The 17,458-nt window shown below is 41.6% G+C and overlaps 1 protein-coding gene across 1 annotated transcript in view; it reads left to right on the forward strand.

Moving 5' to 3' along the window:
* The window catches only part of ZNF541 (zinc finger protein 541), a 56,106-nt gene that overhangs the window by 18,832 nt on the left and 19,816 nt on the right, over positions 1-17,458 (forward strand). The window contains exons 5-11 of the mRNA XM_084612089.1: positions 1,796-1,854; positions 5,060-5,219; positions 6,289-6,456; positions 7,525-7,861; positions 9,177-9,240; positions 14,601-14,743; positions 15,254-15,357. Of these exons, the coding sequence (XP_084468215.1) occupies positions 1,796-1,854; positions 5,060-5,219; positions 6,289-6,456; positions 7,525-7,861; positions 9,177-9,240; positions 14,601-14,743; positions 15,254-15,357 (1,035 nt within the window). The remainder of the gene's footprint in view (positions 1-1,795; positions 1,855-5,059; positions 5,220-6,288; positions 6,457-7,524; positions 7,862-9,176; positions 9,241-14,600; positions 14,744-15,253; positions 15,358-17,458) is intronic.

Below are 17,458 nucleotides of genomic sequence, written 5' to 3' on the forward strand. Positions count from 1 at the left end.
TACAACCTCCTCCTCCTCCTCATCTTCTTTGTCCCCAAAACCTGCTTCCGTATTGCCTCCATCTCCATTGAAGGAGTCAAACAACACGGCTGGGGTAGTGGTGGCTGAACCCCCTAAAATGGCATGCAGCTCATCATAGAAGCGGCATGTTTGGGGCTCTGACCCAGAGCGGCTGTTCGCCTCTCTGGTTTTCTGGTAGGCTTGCCTCAGCTCCTTCAGTTTCACGCGGCACTGCTTCGGGTCCCTGTTATGGCCTCTGTCCTTCATGCCCTGGGAGATTTTCACAAAGGTTTTGGCATTTCGAAAACTGGAATGGAGTTCTGATAGCACGGATTCCTCTCCCCAAACAGCGATCAGATCCCGTACCTCCCGTTCGGTCCATGCTGGAGCTCTTTTGCGATTCTGGGACTCCATCATGGTCACCTGTGCTGATGAGCTCTGCATGGTCACCTGCAGCTTGCCACGCTGGCCAAACAGGAAATGAGATTCAAAAGTTCGCGGTTCTTTTCCTGTCTACCTGGCCAGTGCATCTGAGTTGAGAGTGCTGTCCAGAGCGGTCATAATGGAGCACTCTGGGATAGCTCCCGGAGGCCAATACCATCGAATTGTGTCCACAGTACCCCAAATTCGAGCCAGCAACGTCGATTTAAGCGCTAATCCACTTGTCAGGGGTGGAGTAAGGAAATCGATTTTAAGAGCCCTTTAAGTCGAAATAAAGGGCTTCATTGTGTGGACGGGTGCAGGTTTACATCGATTTAACGCTGCTAAATTCGACCTAACATCCTAGTGTAGACCAGAGCTTAGAGATAGTCCTTTCAGGTCACAGATGAGGCACATTGATGCAATTGTGTAGGGAAGGTGCTTGCAATAGTGCTGCCCATGCTGTACGTGTTCTGTGGATAAATAGGAGTTTTGAGTCTCCAAGGTTTTGTGGAGAGTCATTTTTGTTGTGTTGATTATTAGTTGCACTTCCTGCCCCATGCAGTCTGCTGACATCTCACCCTCATGCACTACTCTGATGGAGAGTTCATATGCATGCTTTTGTCCAGGCTTTGCACAAACTGCTGCTGTTTCTGCTGGCCAGAAGGTCGCCTGTCATCTATGCACTGAGGTGAACCTTTGTGCAAGGAATCCCCCCTACTCCATACTGTGGGGGCAGGTGCTGAGCCACCTCTGTTGTACTGTTCCCTGCCTTCCCCTAGGACCTTGCAGAAGGCTCTCTGTAATGGAAGGGGCCTGCCATTGCTGTGGGAGGAGTGAGATGCTGGCTGGGCCAGAGGAATGCCGGCACTAGGAAACCTGCACGGGGCTCAGAAGCTATAGGAACTCTCTTAACTCCTTGAAGTTTATATGGGGCGTCTTGCTTCCCTCCCCAAATCCCTGCATGTGGGCACCATGCATTAGGAGCCTAAGAGATTGGAAAGTAGGAGGAGAGGATCCTCCCTCTCTGGCATTCTTCTGCAGGAGGTTACTTTCTCTGTGCTGATGATTGCTCTCTCTTTTAGAGGGTCTTGTAATGGGAAGTAAGCAACTTATGATATAAGAGTGCTGTTGTTTGGAACTCATGTTATTTGTATATGCACACAAGGGTTATGAGGATAAATTCATTAATGTTTGTAAAGGGCTTTGGGATCCTGTAAAGAAAGTTTCTAAACCATATAACTGCAAAGTGTTATTTTTAGAAATGAAAGAACTCTGAAGTTCCATGTCTTGTTTCAGTATGGAATAACTATATTGTAAGTTTAAATCATGGACAGCATAACATCTGTTTTTGATTTTTTTTTTTTAAACTCAGGGTGGAAATATCTACAGCCTTACTAATGCAGTGAGGGAAGAAAACTTGTCAGCTGGATGGTAAGCAGGGTACACTGTAGTCTTGACAGAGCTTCAGATAAAGTAATGTCACACAGATTTTTATTTTTACTTTTAGGTTTGGCTTCAAATGTCTGTGTTAGCAGTAAGAGTCCAAATGATGTATTTGCTCCCTTAGGGTTGGATTTTTACATAACCCTTTTTTTTGGCTAGCTCTGAGATTATGCTAATTAATAGGTGTTTGAATTTGAGCCACAAGGCTTTCATAAAACTACTTTCTAATCCACAAGCATGAAAGCCATATAGCAACTTAACTTAAGTATGACAGAGGGATATTTGAGTGTGGTATTTAAGGTTATTAATATGGTAATAAAAACTGACCAATCCTTTTCTTTTCACACATTACCATAATGAATGAGGGTTCACAATGAAAGGAATGGAAGGCAAATTTAGAATAAAATTAAATGAGATTCACCTCTGGGCAAGAAGGGCTTCAGTGGGTCTTAAGTTGAGTACAGGTCTTGTGCTGAGTTTCATCCACAATGAGTAGTCAGCCTTTGAAATTTATTGTAGGAACAGAGAGTCAAATACTGAAGCTGGATGTTTAAAAGTGAATGGATAATTTTATGACCAGTAATTTATTTACGGCAAGTTTGTGCCCTGGTCCTCAGTGGCTGCATAGGGAAGTAAACACCTTTCCCCCTCCTTCTGTTCAGCTGCTTAAAACCTATCTGCATCACAGCTTGGGTGCTGGTGTAGAGAGCAGGGACTGCACTCCTGATATTCCTTCCGCAAGTAAGCCATGGTCTATCTTCCCATATGTTAGCCAGTGGAGCTGATTATTTATTAAATGAGGAAGTAAGCTGTTCCCTGAAAGGGGGTGTCAGAGCTTACTCCTCCCTGGGGAAGGAGGGGAGGAGCTGTGACGTAGGGTCACAGTTCATTCCTGGGGTTCCTCTTTGGGTGATACAGCTATGTGCTGCCCCATGCTTAAGTCTGAGCCTTTGTGACACTATCTGTGGTACCCAGGGCTCTGAGGCACCTTGCTACCACCAGCTCTTAGCGGGAGGAAGCCTTGTCTGTGCCCACCAAGGCTCAGCTCCCTGACACCACAAGCCTCAGGTGACACAAGCACTACCTTCAGGCTTCTGCAGGCCCCATCCTCTCTTTACGGGTTAATGATATGCACACTTCAACTCTGAACTCTGAGCATCCCCCTGGAGTATCCAGCACCTGTTCCACTGAACACTCACAGAATTCATAGATCCGCTACTCCCCAAGGAAGAGGACACCCCAGTGTAGCAGTTACAGCTAAGAATCGCCACTCTGATCAACACACAGCACTTAGATATGTTTATAGTAAAAACCTTGAAGTAGTTTATTTAACAAAGAACATAGACTGGGAAGAAGGAAGTAGAACTAATAGAAACAAATGGCTACATATAAAATAAAATCATAACATGCTTTGTAGCGGCTAAACTTAGCTAACAAGACATTATCATGTCATATAGAAGGAAAGCACACCCAAAATCCTTGCAGTGTATTATAGCCAGTCTTAGCTGTAATCTTCTGTTCATGAGACAAGTCATGTTGTCCTCTTGCTTTGTCAGTGGAGAGATCCCCTGTGTCTCTTTGCAATCCCAGATACATCCAAACAGTCCTTTGATCTTTATTCATAAACAGGTCACCCTCCTGCTTATTGTTCTTCCCTGTGGCCTCCCCCTCTTGTTGACCTTGCAATCTTTTAATTAGCATCTGGCTCCACGTGCACATAGGCTTACCTTGTGAGACACTCGGTGCACAATACACATTTGGCCAATCAAAGAGAGAGAAGCATCCCCTGACCAAACAGAATCTATCCAAGGCTGGTTACCTCCTGGTGACCTGCTTTTAACTTCAAGGCTTTAAGAACATAATTTCCAGTATAGATACATAACTTCCTAAATATTACTCAAACATACATTACAGAGTGACTAATAATCAGTGGTTGTTGATAGAGACTTCACATATCACTCTTTGGTATCATATACCATCGTAGGGATTCCTATGCATCCCTACGCAGCCTGGGGGTTCTCTGCCAGTTGGCACAAGGAGGTTGCTGAGTCATAGCCTTACAGTTCAATCTAGTGAAATTCAGTTGAATTCAATGAAGTTGCACGGGTGTAGCTTGAGAGTAGAATATGGCCCACTGATTTAATTCTTCTGTAGACATGGCGCAGATTAATATGATTCTTCATTTAAACTGCACAAACAGCTGCCTTTCCTACAATGCCACTAACCGTGATAGATACGCCAATAATTTTCCATCGTTAAGAAATTGATTGACATTTATTAAGAATCTGAAGAATCCATTCCTGGTCCGTAATGACTGAAAGTCACAGTTCATAGTGAGCAAGTGTCCACATAAAAAAAAAATCACCCACACATCAAGGTAGTCTCCTTCTCTCTCTCCCCATCTTCCATTTCTAGCCCCAGGAGAGGAGCCAAGGACTGAATGGACCATAGAGTCTGAACTCATCTCTCATTCTCACCCTTAAGGTGGTCCCTCCACATTAGGGTGGTAGGTGGGTGGGTATTGGAAAGCTTGAACTGCCTTTGCTTTGTTTGTGTTGCGGATAGAGGACTTGAGTCTCCAGAGCTGTCAATCTGTCGCCATTCATCAGCAAAAAATTCATTAGGGGAAAAAAAAATAAAAGGAAAAACAACCCACATGTAACACATGTTTTCCGATGGCAACATCTCAATTACAGAAATTCCATATGGTATATTTAATGGATGGCTTAAGAAAATGCTCTGCGGGATTTGAATGCAGGCCATCATTTTTAGAGGAAGTGGTGTGGAGCTCTGTGTAAGCTCAAAAGCTCATCTCTGTCACCAACAGAAGTTGGTCCAGTAAAAGATACTACCTCACCCACTTTGTGTGTTGCTTTTTGGAAAAGGCATTTCTACATAGTTGGTAACAGAGGTACAATTGCATGTAAATACCCAAGAGGGCATTTCATTGCATCTTCTGTTTAAAACTATCTTTCTAACATGGATGATTTATGTCCCAGTGGGGATTTTTCTCTGGTTAACATAGTTTGCTGATAAATGAACTGTAGAGACTTCTTTTCTAGCTAGACATAAAATGAGAACTAAAGACGGGAATGCAAGCATGCACCTAATGTTGATAGAGACTAAATTGCAAAGAGTAGTTCAGCTTCATAATGTTAATTTTCCATCCTTTTACCTTGCTTTTCACGCTTAGTAATAACACCAGTGGTGTTCCTGCAGATGGGAACGAATATGCAAGTGGTTTCGTTTGCAAGACCTGCGGTCAGCTGTTCTATACTGAGAAAGGTTTAAACAGCCATATGTGTTTCCAAAGTGAACAATGGCATTCGCCACCAGGGAAAATGGAACAGCAGGTAAAGGGAAATTGAATCCCTCAGTGCTTGTTAGTTAATGGGAGTATGAATTAAAGCCACAAGGATTCTTTAAAACCTGTTCCTGGCCTATGGGGATAAAAATACCTTGAAGCACCTTAACCTTTGTATTGAAAATTAAGAATAATAGGATAGAATCTAGAATTCTGGAACTATCAGACACCCTTCAAGTGGTTATTGTTCAGTAGGCATTCTTAAACAATTGTAATGTTTCAAAAGAGTGCTATTTCCCACAAAATTTTCTACTATATAGACAGGGAATATCATTGAAAATGGTCACTTTCTTTTTATAAGATAGAATTTTTTAAGTGCGTCTACTGTGCATAGGGGTCGACTCCGTGGATACTCCTGGGCTGGAGCACCCACGGGGAAAAATTAATGGGTGCTCTGCACCCACTGGCAGCCAAGCTGCTCCCGCATCCCCACCTTCCCCACCCGAGTGTGCCATGTCCCTGCTCCTCCGCCTACAGCTATTTGGTGGCGTGCTGGGAGGGAGGGGAAGGAGCAGGAATGTGGCGCACTCAGGAGAGGAGGCAGGGAAGAGGTGGGGCTGGGTTGGGGATTTGGGGAAGGAGTTAGAATAGGGGCAGGGAGGGGGTGGAGTTGGGGCAGGGCAGGGTTGGGATGGGGCAGGGCCTCATGGAAGGTTGGAGTGGGGGCGGGGCCGAGGCCGAGGCCGGGCATAGAGGGGGGTCAAGCACCCACCAACGGGAGCAGAAGTCAGTGCCTATGCTACTGTGGTAGCACAGTCTTAGGGTTTGAGAGCCAAGTTTGGCGTGGAGTGTGGCATAATGGTTAGAATAAGGGACTGTGACTTATGGGTTCTGTTCCTGGCTCTGTCACTAACTTGTTATGTTACTTTGGAGAAAGTCATTTAAATCATTGGGTCTTCATTTTTTCCATATATAAAATAGTGATAATAATAGTGCTCTAATGCAGAAGGATATTGTGAGAATTAATTGTTTGCAAAGCACTTTGAGATCCTCAGATGAAAAGATGCTATGAGATATGCCTGTTATTATTATTATTTATTAGAATTTTTTGTGTTAAGGTGTACAATGCAGAAAACTTAAACCCTCAGAAATTGTCACTCAAGCCAATAGGAGATGGAAACACTCCATCAGAAATTAAGAAACCTTTAGAAGATGTAACAGTGGCACCTCTTGTGATCCCAGTCTCTGTACCTGTGACAGCTATGAACCAACAGACCAGGAACAAAGTGGGTTGTGATTTGTGTTCTTCTACATGGTATACATTGACTTTAATGGGACAACTTCTGTGAGCAATTGTGCACCAGTATGTGAAATCCCTCCCTGCTCAGATGGTTAGCAAAAAGCCTATGCACCACTTAGGTTCTACTTAAACCCTTAAAATAAAACTTAAGTGGCATTTCAGTGGCGGCTTTCTATACAGCAGTGAATTTCACTGCAATGTGAGGGGTTCATATGGACCTGTGAGATTAATCAATTGGAAATATATAAATATTTTAATGCAGTAAACCACTTTGAGTTGCATAACATTTGAAGATTGTGAGAAATGTCTGAATTATGATGCAAGCCTTGTATTTGGCTTTTGGTTTTGTGGAAAAAATAAATATTTACAATTACAGAGTTGAGGCAACATTTAACTGAGTTTATTTAATTTGTTAGATTTGAAAAAAAGTAATTTGTTCTGTTTCTTGCTAGTAATTGCCTTCTCTGGTAATTCTTTGTCACCAGTAGCAAGTGAATATTTTAGCTAAGAAGTTAGCAAATAGGCTTTCCTAGAAAAATTATTAGGAAGGAATTTCACAGACTTACTTTGCTATCAGCACTAGTTGGTGAATTTGATTATTGTGTAGGATAATCATTTGGTTTAAAGCAAATTAGAGTATATCTGAACTCTTTAGGAAGGATTCTCAATAACTCAACTCTATATGATTACAAGGAAACTTACATAGAGCTCTAGTTTTCATTCCTTGCTCATGTGAATACTTCCGTTGACTTAAACGGGACTACTTGCATGAGTAAGGGCTGCAGAAGAGGGTCCTTTCTTTAACTCTGCTCTAAATCTTGATGTTTGCTATTAATTATTAGTCCCAAAAATGATGAATCACCAAAGTGAGATGCTAGAAAAACCCAAACATGCAAACGACATGAGTCCCATGTAATTTCAAGTTTCCTCCTCTGTTAAATGATTTTAAGTGCTTCATGTTGGTCATATGCCACACACCTTAAATGCCAGAGACTCACACTTGTTACACTTGTTCCTGTGGTCAATTAAAATTCCAAATGAAATGTCTCCTCAGGTTAATGAAAAGGAAAGCCAGGATGAGAAGGACCTCAGGAAAAGTTTGCCCCAAAAAAAGAGGAAGAGACAGACTCGTCCCAAATCGCTCTTTATCCCACCTCCACCTCCCTTATGTGCTGAGATGCAGCCAGCCATGATGGGAGGATGCCATGAGAGTAATCTTCGATCACCTGTCTACATGGTTGACCACCTCCTGAGAGACTTATTCCAAAACTCTCCATATACCCCGCCTCCTATGCTCAGCCCAATACGGGAGGGATCAGGGCTTTATTTCAACACTCTTTGTTCTTCCTCTACTAATGCTGGTCCCAACAAGTTGTACAGTACCATTCTAGGTAACAAAAACCACAGTGTTCACATTCAGCTAATAATAATAATAGAAAGAAATCCAGTTTGCTATCATTAGTTGTATGGGCCCAGATTGTCTGTTGCCCTGACCTTTGTGCAGATATTTACTACAATGCAAAATGGGCTTAATTGGTACTACATTAGAAAGGCCCACACTTTTGCACTGGTGTCAATGACACAATGTAAAGATCAATGGAAAATCTGGACCTATATGTCCAACAATGTAAGTTAAGAATGAAAACTGCTCAACTAATTTTCTTGCACTACTTTTCTGTTGTGTTGGTCTAAGCGTTAAAAGCATTTGACAGTTACACCAAAATGTACAAATATTAGTATAGAGGCATCAAAATTCAGTCATTATATATGTTCCCATTCCTGGGGTCAAATTCTACCAATCCTAGAACAGTGTTATATACAGCTTTACTCCAAAACAGTGTAAAATATGCATCAGTATACACCTGTGTTTTCCAACACTGCAGCCCCGTGCACAGCTCTCCCTCCTCCAAGGTCTGATTATTCCTGCTAAAAGCATGTATAATCTGTGGTTGAGTTATATTTAGGGGCCATTGCTGAGTTAGGGGTGTACATAGAATCATAGAATATCAGGGTTGGAAGGGACCTCAGGAGGTCATCTAGTCCAACACCCAACGTAGTGCTGCCCAAGAGTTTGCAACTCCTGTCACAGACAGCCAGGGAGAATAGGAGCAGACATCTTCCGGTTTGTGCTTCTTGTACTGGCTGCTGATTTCTGAAAGGAGGAATACACCTGCCAGAATTTGGCTCCAGATACACCTCTACTGGGATATAACGCTGTCCTCGGGAGCCAAAAAATCTTACCGCTATAGGTGAAAGCATGTTATATCGAACTTGCTTTGGCCTCGAGCGTTTCCATTATTAAAGCAGCCCCGCCCCCCAGAGCGCTGCTTTACTGCGTTGTATGCAAACCCTTGTTATATCGGGTTGCGTTATATCGGGGTAGAGATGTATTATATTTAATATTGTATGGTATTTAGATTTTGTTTATGATTCCAAAATAAAGACCTGTTATGCCTGTGGGATGACAGCTTGTGATGAGTGGTCAAAAAAACCAAAACTGAAAAATTGTGTGAGGATGTTCCATATTGAGGGCCTCTTCTTGAAAGACATAGTCATGTGAGTAGTTCCACTGAAGTCGGTGGGAGTTCCAAGAATTAAATATCTGCAAAAGTAGTTGCCGAGAGATTTTAGATGAGCATGGCAAGTAAGGCCAAGGGGAAGGGTCTTGTGAGTACATTTATCTTCAATGTATTTATATTTTTTTAGGCAGAATGGATGGAGACTTTGGATTCTGTCTTGTGAAAGATAACACCAAAATCAGCATAAAGCCGTAAGTTGGGGCATAATAATAATAATAAAAAATGTCATGCTTCTCCATTAGTCAGTATTGTAGCTTTAAACAAGTGACTGGACACATCATTATGAGAATAGAGCTATTTCCTTCCCTCTACAGTATCCTTCAGTGGCTACTGCAGAAGATGGGATAACTGGACTAGCTGGACCATTGGTCTGAGGGAAGGAGTGAGAAAGTTTGAATGCAAGACAGATCCCACCGTACAAGCTAGTCATAGGCAAAATATTAGCATATGGGGCTGTGGGTTTTCTGTAATTCCATAGACACAAAGTTGTTCTTTTGACTCTGAAATGTCAGCGGGCAGCACAATGCCAGGGGCAAGAGAGAATGGAATTCATGAATACATGGAATGGAATGGAAAGCAGTGCTTTAAATGCATGGAGTGCTGTTCAGGGGTTAAAGAAGGGTCTAGGAGTAGTTTGCTGGGTTCAGTTCTTGACTCAGACACTAATTTGCTGTCAAGTTCAGACACCAGTTCACCACGTGCTTAACTTTAAGCACATGAGTAGACCATTGACTTCAATGGAACTACTCATGTGCTTAGTGTTACGCACATTCTTAAGAACCATGCTGAATTGGTCCCTACTTTGCACTTCACTAGACCATTCCGTCTAAGGATCGAAAAGTGCTTTACAAACATGAATGAATAAAGCTTCAAAACAGCCATATGAGTTATGTTAGTATTAGTATTCTAATAAAGAGAATATTCTCATTTGGAAGTATGTTCTTGTGCTTTAACTATTATACCATGCTGTTCTTACCCTTGCTTAAATTTCACTTCCTCTTTCTGTGCCTCAGTTTATTGATCCCTGAATAGGAATAGTAACACAGATAGCTTTTTCACGTTTGTGTTGTAACCCTTAATTAAATGGTTGTAAAGCACTCAATGTTTGGAGCAAAGGAACTGTATAAATACGGAGTGTTACTGCATCAATTTAAACAAAGTTTGACTGTGTTACTCATGATGTTTGGTCAAGTCATTCTATCTAATGCATCCCTTTTTTTCTACACTCCCCATTAATAAAGGAACTCAGAAAATGTTAATAGTGGAGGAAAATACAATTTTAGGAGACTGAGAATCTTGGCTATTGCAACTACAATGTTTTAAAGGCCTTTTAAGATAACATTATCCACTTCCCTCCTCCTTCACCCACCCACAAATCCGTCATTTGGCTGACTCTCTCACTGTCTTGCATCATTGGCTGGATTAATAGCATTTTTGGCCAGATAATGTCAGATGCTGGCCAAAATGAAGTTGCTACAAAATATCCAGTGCTATCCCCATTAAACATGGACTGGGTTATGCATGAGGCTAGCATAATAAATAAAGATTGCTCTGCCTTTTCATTTTTTCTTAGGCTGTTTAGACATCCTGCTCTGTCATCTGTCATAGCCACCTTTCTTGTTATCCGTTGTTAATTTCACCCTCTGCCTCTCACTTTACAGATCAGAAATTTAGGAGGGAGAGCCTGGTTTATTATTTGTGTAGGGGCACATTAATTCCTGTGATAACTCCATGATTATCTAAGAGCAAAGAGGTTAATTTGCTAAGATTAATCAAGGGATGCAAGTTCTTTGTAGTATATTCATGTGAATGAATGTGAGGCAGGTGGAGAGGTGTGGTCTGAGCACAGGACTAGGAGCCAACCAGGGACTTCTGAATTCTGATAATATTTCTGACAATGATTCCCTCTGAGGCTTTGGACAACCCACTTAATCTATCTCCCTTTGTTTTCTGATTGTGACAAAGTTCCTGCTCTACCTTAGTGGGTCTTGCGCTTATTGGCGGATTTGCTCGCCTTGGAGCTTCATGGCAGCCCTCAGCTTGGCCGTTTTTCTGAACCCACAGTCCAGGTCGACTCCTCCTGTGTCTGACCAGGAGTTGGGAGGATTTGGGGGGAACCCGGGCCCGCCCTCTACTCCAGGTTCCAGCCCAGGGCCCTGTGGAATGCAGCTGTCTAGAGTGCCTCCTGGAACAGCTGTGCGACAGCTACAACTCCCTGGGCTACTTCCCCATGGCCTCCTCCCAACACCTTCTTTATCCTCACCATAGGACCTTCCTCCTGGTGTCTGATAATGCTTGTACACCTCAGTCCTCCAACAGTCTGCGTTCTCATTCTCAGTTCCTAATGCCTCTTGCTCCCAGCTCCTCACACGCACACCATAAACTGAATTGAGCTCCTTTTTAAAATCTAGGTGCCCTGATTAGCCTTCCTTAATTGATTCTAGCAGCTTCTTGATTGGCTGCAGGTGTTCTAATCAGCCTGTCTTAATTGTCTCCAGAAGGTTCCTGATTGTTCTGGAACCTTCCCTGTTACCTTACCCAGGGAAAGGGACCTACTTAGCCTGGGGCTAATATATCTGCCTGTCATGTAGGTTGTCTAAAATAAAACTCATTAAACCCATTCTAGGTTAAAAAAAAATTACTCTCCTATAGCCATCTGGCCTTCCCTGTCACACGATATATACAAAATGGTACTAATACCTACCTCACGAGGGAGAGATTGGATTGTGTGGATTAATACATGGTTTTAATTCAGATTGTAAAATGATGATTGTATAGTGGAATCTAAACATTTTTGCAGTGCCAGATTTACAAGGAATCTAATGTACTAGAGGCAATCAGTCAGATTTCAAACCTGTATATAGTAGGGGAAGTAGAACAAGTTACCTGTTAGGTCTTCGCAAAAAGAAAAGGAGGACTTGTGGCACCTTAGAGACTAACCAATTTATTAGAGCATAAGCTTTCGTGAGCTACAGCTCACTTCCTCAGATGCATATCGTGGAAACTGCAGCAGGCTTTATATATACACAGAGAATATGAAACAATACCTATTCCCACCCCACTGTCCTGCTGGTAATAGCTTATCTAAAGTGATTTCCAGCACAAATCCAGGTTTTCTCACCCTCCACCCCCCCACACAAATTCACTCTCCTGCTGGTGATAGCCCATCCAAAGTGACAACTCTTTACACAATGTGCATGACAATCAAGCTGGGCTATTCTGGGCTACTCTGAAACCTGTTAGGTCTTTTCCATCTTTAAGATCTAGGAACATAGGAATTGTCACACTGGATCAGATCAGTTGTCCACCTAGTCTATTAGTCTGTCTTTGAGAATGACCAATACCAGCTGCTTCAGAGGAAGGTGTAAGAACCATGCAGAAAGTAGTTATGGCATAACCTGACACCAGGGAAAGATTTTTCCAGATCCTCCATTAGTTAGAGATTGGCTTATGTCCTGAAGCAGGAGGGCTTACAGCGCTTCTGAAACGCTTGTCTTTTTAAAAAATCCTTACTGTTATAACTCTGAGTATTAGATAAGTATTTAGATAAGCTATTACCAGCAGGACAGTGGGGTGGGAATAGGTATTGTTTCATATTCTCTGTGTATATATAAAGCCTGCTGCAGTTTCCACGATATGCATCTGAGGAAGTGAGCTGTAGCTCACGAAAGCTTATGCTCTAATAAATTGGTTAGTCTCTAAGGTGCCACAAGTCCTCCTTTTCTTTCTGAGTATTCTTGTTACCCATATAAATGTCCATCCTTAACAGCTATAATTCTGTCAACTGTATTTTTGTCAACAGCGATGACAGATGATGATACTTAAATACTTGGCTAGCAATTTTAAATATTTTAGTATGGAGTGAGTTTAATAGCGTGAGTGATATTGTGGTTCTTGTAAAATAGAAAAGGTGAACAGGGACTATATACGTATTAGATTCCTTTTGTTTGGGCTCTGATTAGCTAAGGAAGGACAGAGTCTTCTCTGATTGTCATTGAATGCATAACGTGGACAAACAGTGACAGTGCTACGGTAGTTGTGGAACAATGAAGTAAGATTGATCAAAGACGACTAATTCTGTTTGCAGTGAATACAGCAGTGTTGTGTAGCTTGGCATCTAATGAAAAGCTAAGATCTGGTAACATATCCGGAAGGGGGCATTGTTAACAAGATTGCACCATGTGGGTTAAATATACGTAGTAACAAGATAATCTATAACAGGATTATCCTGCAATAAGACAACCCATTGAAGAGTTTCATGCCATTTACAAGAGCAAGAACTGTAAAGGCAAACCCTAGAGCAGTGCATAAGGGGAAACTGTGAAAACCACAAGTCGGCAGAGCTGACTGAGAATTAAGGAGGATAAAAGTAATACTGGTGAAAAAGATCTTGATGTCCTAAGAGTTTTACACGTAGTTTAGGCACACAGAATACTTGAACCATACACGTTACACCGAATGCTCATTATGGGGCCATCAGTTGAGACTACACATCTGTTCTAAGCCTTCTTTGATCCAGCCAAGGGGAAGATATTAAGCCCATCGCTATGTCTCTCACTGGGAATGATCTACAGCTCTGAACTGTATTGTTCTTATATATAAAATACCAGCTCATAATTTCAAGACTGGCAGCAGGAGAACTGAAGTTATGGCTTTCCCAGACAATTGATGGTGTGGGCACCTCAGTTCAGACTTTCCTTCCCTGTCCTGCCAATATGCTTCAACTTACCTTTGCCTGCAGAGGTACTCCCAGTAGGTATAAGGTGTTCAGTCTCCTTGGCTCATTCACTCCTTGGCCTCAATGCTGAGTTTTCCAACAAGGACACCTGTTCTGATGATAGTTTTTGTGATGTGGGTACCTGCCCAGTTATAATCAATTATGTTTCATATAAGCCACTGAATAGCTGAAAGTCAGGGTTAGTGACCTACTTTTAATTTTGTAGTTGCTCAGGGCCTGATGCACTGCTAGGTTACTCCAATTTTACACCGGTGTAACGCCGTTGCTTTAGACGATATTACATTGACACGAAACTGGAATAATGCAGCAGTACGTCAGGCTTTTATTGGGTATAGACGGCCCGCAGAAGCAAGCTTCCTGGTCCAGGTCAACAGCGACAGGCTAGCAGGGCTCACGCTAGCGCTCAAAAAATAAGCGTGTAGACAACACTTGGAAGTTGTGGAATGGGCTGGAACAGGGGACTCTGAAGCCAACCCCCTCTAGCTCAAGCAGTCTACACAGCAATTTGTAGACTGCTAGCACAAAAGCTGCTAGCCCAAGTCTGTCGACCTGGGCTGGGAAGCTCACTCCTGCTGGCATTGTAGACATACCCATTGTCTATTGCTGTTTACTTGGGAACAGATAAGGTGCACTAGTATGGTTTGCAGATGCATTTGTGCACAGCATAAATGACATATTTATCACACTGCACCTTGTTCATCTGTATCCTCTGAAATGCTGTGTTGCTCTGTGTGTGTTTGTGTGTATCTGCTGACTTACTGAGTTGTATTTGTTCCCAATTCATTGTCTCCCATCCCCCACTTTTTATTTTAGACACATTAACATTGGAAACCGGTTTCAGGCAGAGATACCAAACCTCCAGGATAGAGCATTTTTAGAAAATGATGAACATGCAGCATCGTTAGTGTGGAAACCCTGGGGAGACATTGCAACCAACCAGGAAACACAGGACAGAGGTGTCTTAAAAATTTTATCCTAAGACTATCCCAAGATTTTATGTTTAGAAATTGTTTTGCTGTCATTGCAACCTTGTGTTCTTTTTTAATTCTCTCCCTTATTAACTGCATTGTGCTGTGGAAAATGTTAATTTTCTTGACCTCTTTCTCAACACAGTTGCATTACAGGGAAGTGATTTGCTTAGTTTTGGGAGAGCTGAAGCAGTAAACAAATTAGACAGCTGTTGTGCTCCCAGTGACATCTCCTCATCACAAATAGTCATGAACATCTCCATTAGTCTCCATTCATCTACAGTGACTTTGAAAGAGGAGATGTTTTGCTTAAGCACACTGGTTTATCAGTGAGATAGCCATGTTTAAAACAGATGAGACATTTCGCCATTCTTTCTGTGTTTTACTAGCGGCCCATTTGAGTATCGCAATTGTTCTTTTTTCCTTAAAGTAATGTTCTCATGCACTTTTCCTACCTCCATCATGGAACTTGACTCTGCTTTCTGATTGTGGTTGCAGTAACAGGACTACTAAATGTGGCCTGCTCCAGTGCGATGCCAGGGGGAGGGACCAATCTAGAACTAGCCCTGCATTGTCTGCATGAAGCACAAGGCAATATTCTGGTAAGAGCTATTTAGTCATAGGTAATAACTGGCCAAGTTCTGTTCTTAGTTACAACTTGTGTGAATTGGAAGTAATTCCATTTTGTCCAGGCTTACACCACTTGTAACTAAGAGTAAAATTTGACCCGGTGTCTCTAAATTTAAATGCAGCCTACCAAATCCTATTGTTACTGTCTGAATTTCTGTATCTTAGAATTATTAAACACCCCTGGTGGTGCATCCATATCTAACAGGCCATCAAGAAAGATTTATCACTGATTCCATTGGAAATAGTGTTCACCTTCCATTGACTTCGGTGGATGCAGGATCAGCCCCCCAAATTTGCTATTGCACTTTAGTAGCTTAGTGAATATTATTTTGAGTTTTCACTGCAGTTCAACTAACAAGTCATTTCTGTTCCTTTCTGATTCAGGAACGCATTCCTATTGAAAGAAAACACGTGAACGTGTTTAACTTTAAGGTTGTACTTAAGCTCTATTGAAGTCAATGGGATTGTATTTATGTGCTTTCCTGGACAGGGATGAATTTACACATGAGCTTAAGTGTAGATATTATGATTGGGAGAAGAGAGATTTTAGTTTTTACCCCCATGTACATTTCTGTGCACATTAGATGCCAAACTCAGATGCTTGGACAGCTGTCAATATGACCTTCTGTGTCACAGAGTTTGAGCTACACTGCTCAAGTGTAAAACTGAAATATAAAGAGCATTACCGTTTTCGTATTTTCAAGAACATCTGTAAGCCAAGTCTTGCATTTTTAGAGTTCAAGGGCATAGAGAATACAAGTTTTAGTAGCTGGGAGCCTCTGCCATGCCATTTTCAAATTAACCTAAAATTGCGCTCAGTTTTATCCCCTACATATTTGTTATCATTACACTTAAGCCTGTCTGGCACTGGTTCATAGGATTTAAATTTTTTAAAATTTTGGTATATTAATTAGCTATACATTATTTTGTTACTTTAAAAGTGTTTTAAATGTATTTTAATAAAAAGGTTATGTAATTCCCATTCTGAAAATTAAGAATCACCAGACTAGATGAAACCCAAGGTAGATAGTCCAGTATGCTGTCTCTTCCAATGGCTGGCACCAGATGCTTTAGAGGAAGATGGAAGAATCCTGCAGTCAGAAGATGTGGGATAATTTGCTTCCCACATAGGTCTCATCCCAGTCTCTCAGAGTCGGAGATTGGTTTAAGACCTGAAGAACAAGGTTTAATATCCCTTCCAAAATTTTTGTCATTTTTTTATAACTCTGGACATTCCTTTTATCCATATAAATATCCAGTTCCATTTTGAATCTTGTTAAATTCTTGGTCTCAACAGCTTCCTGTGGCAGCGAGTTCCACAGTTTAATTTCATGTTTGAAAAAGTATTTCTTTTTACCAGTTTTGAATTTCCCACTATTTAATTTAATTGACTTTCCCTTTGTTCTTGTGTTGTGAGACAGAGAGAACAGAAGTTCCTGATCTACCTTCTGTATGCCATCTATTATTTTATAGACTTTTATCATGTCCCCTCTTATTCATCTCCTTTCCAAGGTAAACAGTCCCAGTCTTTACAATCTCTTTTTAAACAGTCCCAGTCTTTACAATCTCTCTTTGACAGTGTAAGTTAAACTATCAAAGCCTTTTTTTTTTTGGTCAGTGCCTCAATGCCCAGCTGTGAGGGAAGCCATATGAAGAGCGCTGGATTATTTGTTTGATCTGCAGCAACATATTTTCTCTCGTTTGTTTATGATTACATAAAATTATAGAAATGTAGGGCTGGAAGAGACCTCAAGAGGTCACCTACCTAGTCCATCTGCCTGTGCTGAAGCAGGATTAAGTATACCTAGACCATCCCTGGCAGGTATTTATCTAACCTGTTCTTAAAAACTTTCAAGGACAGGGATTTAACAACCTCCCTTGATAACCTGTTCCAATGTTTAACTATCCTTATAGTTAAAAGTTTTTCCTAATAGCTAACCTAAATCTGTTTAGCTGTAAACAGTAAGCCAATTACTTCTTGTCATGCCCTCAGTGGACATGGAGAATGTTTGATCTCTATCTTCTTTATAACAGTCTTTTACATATTTTAAGAGACATATTATCATGTCCCTC

Source organism: Lepidochelys olivacea, assembly GCF_965140295.1.
Source record: "Lepidochelys olivacea isolate rLepOli2 genome assembly, chromosome: 23".
Classification (NCBI taxonomy): Eukaryota; Metazoa; Chordata; order Testudines; family Cheloniidae; genus Lepidochelys; species Lepidochelys olivacea.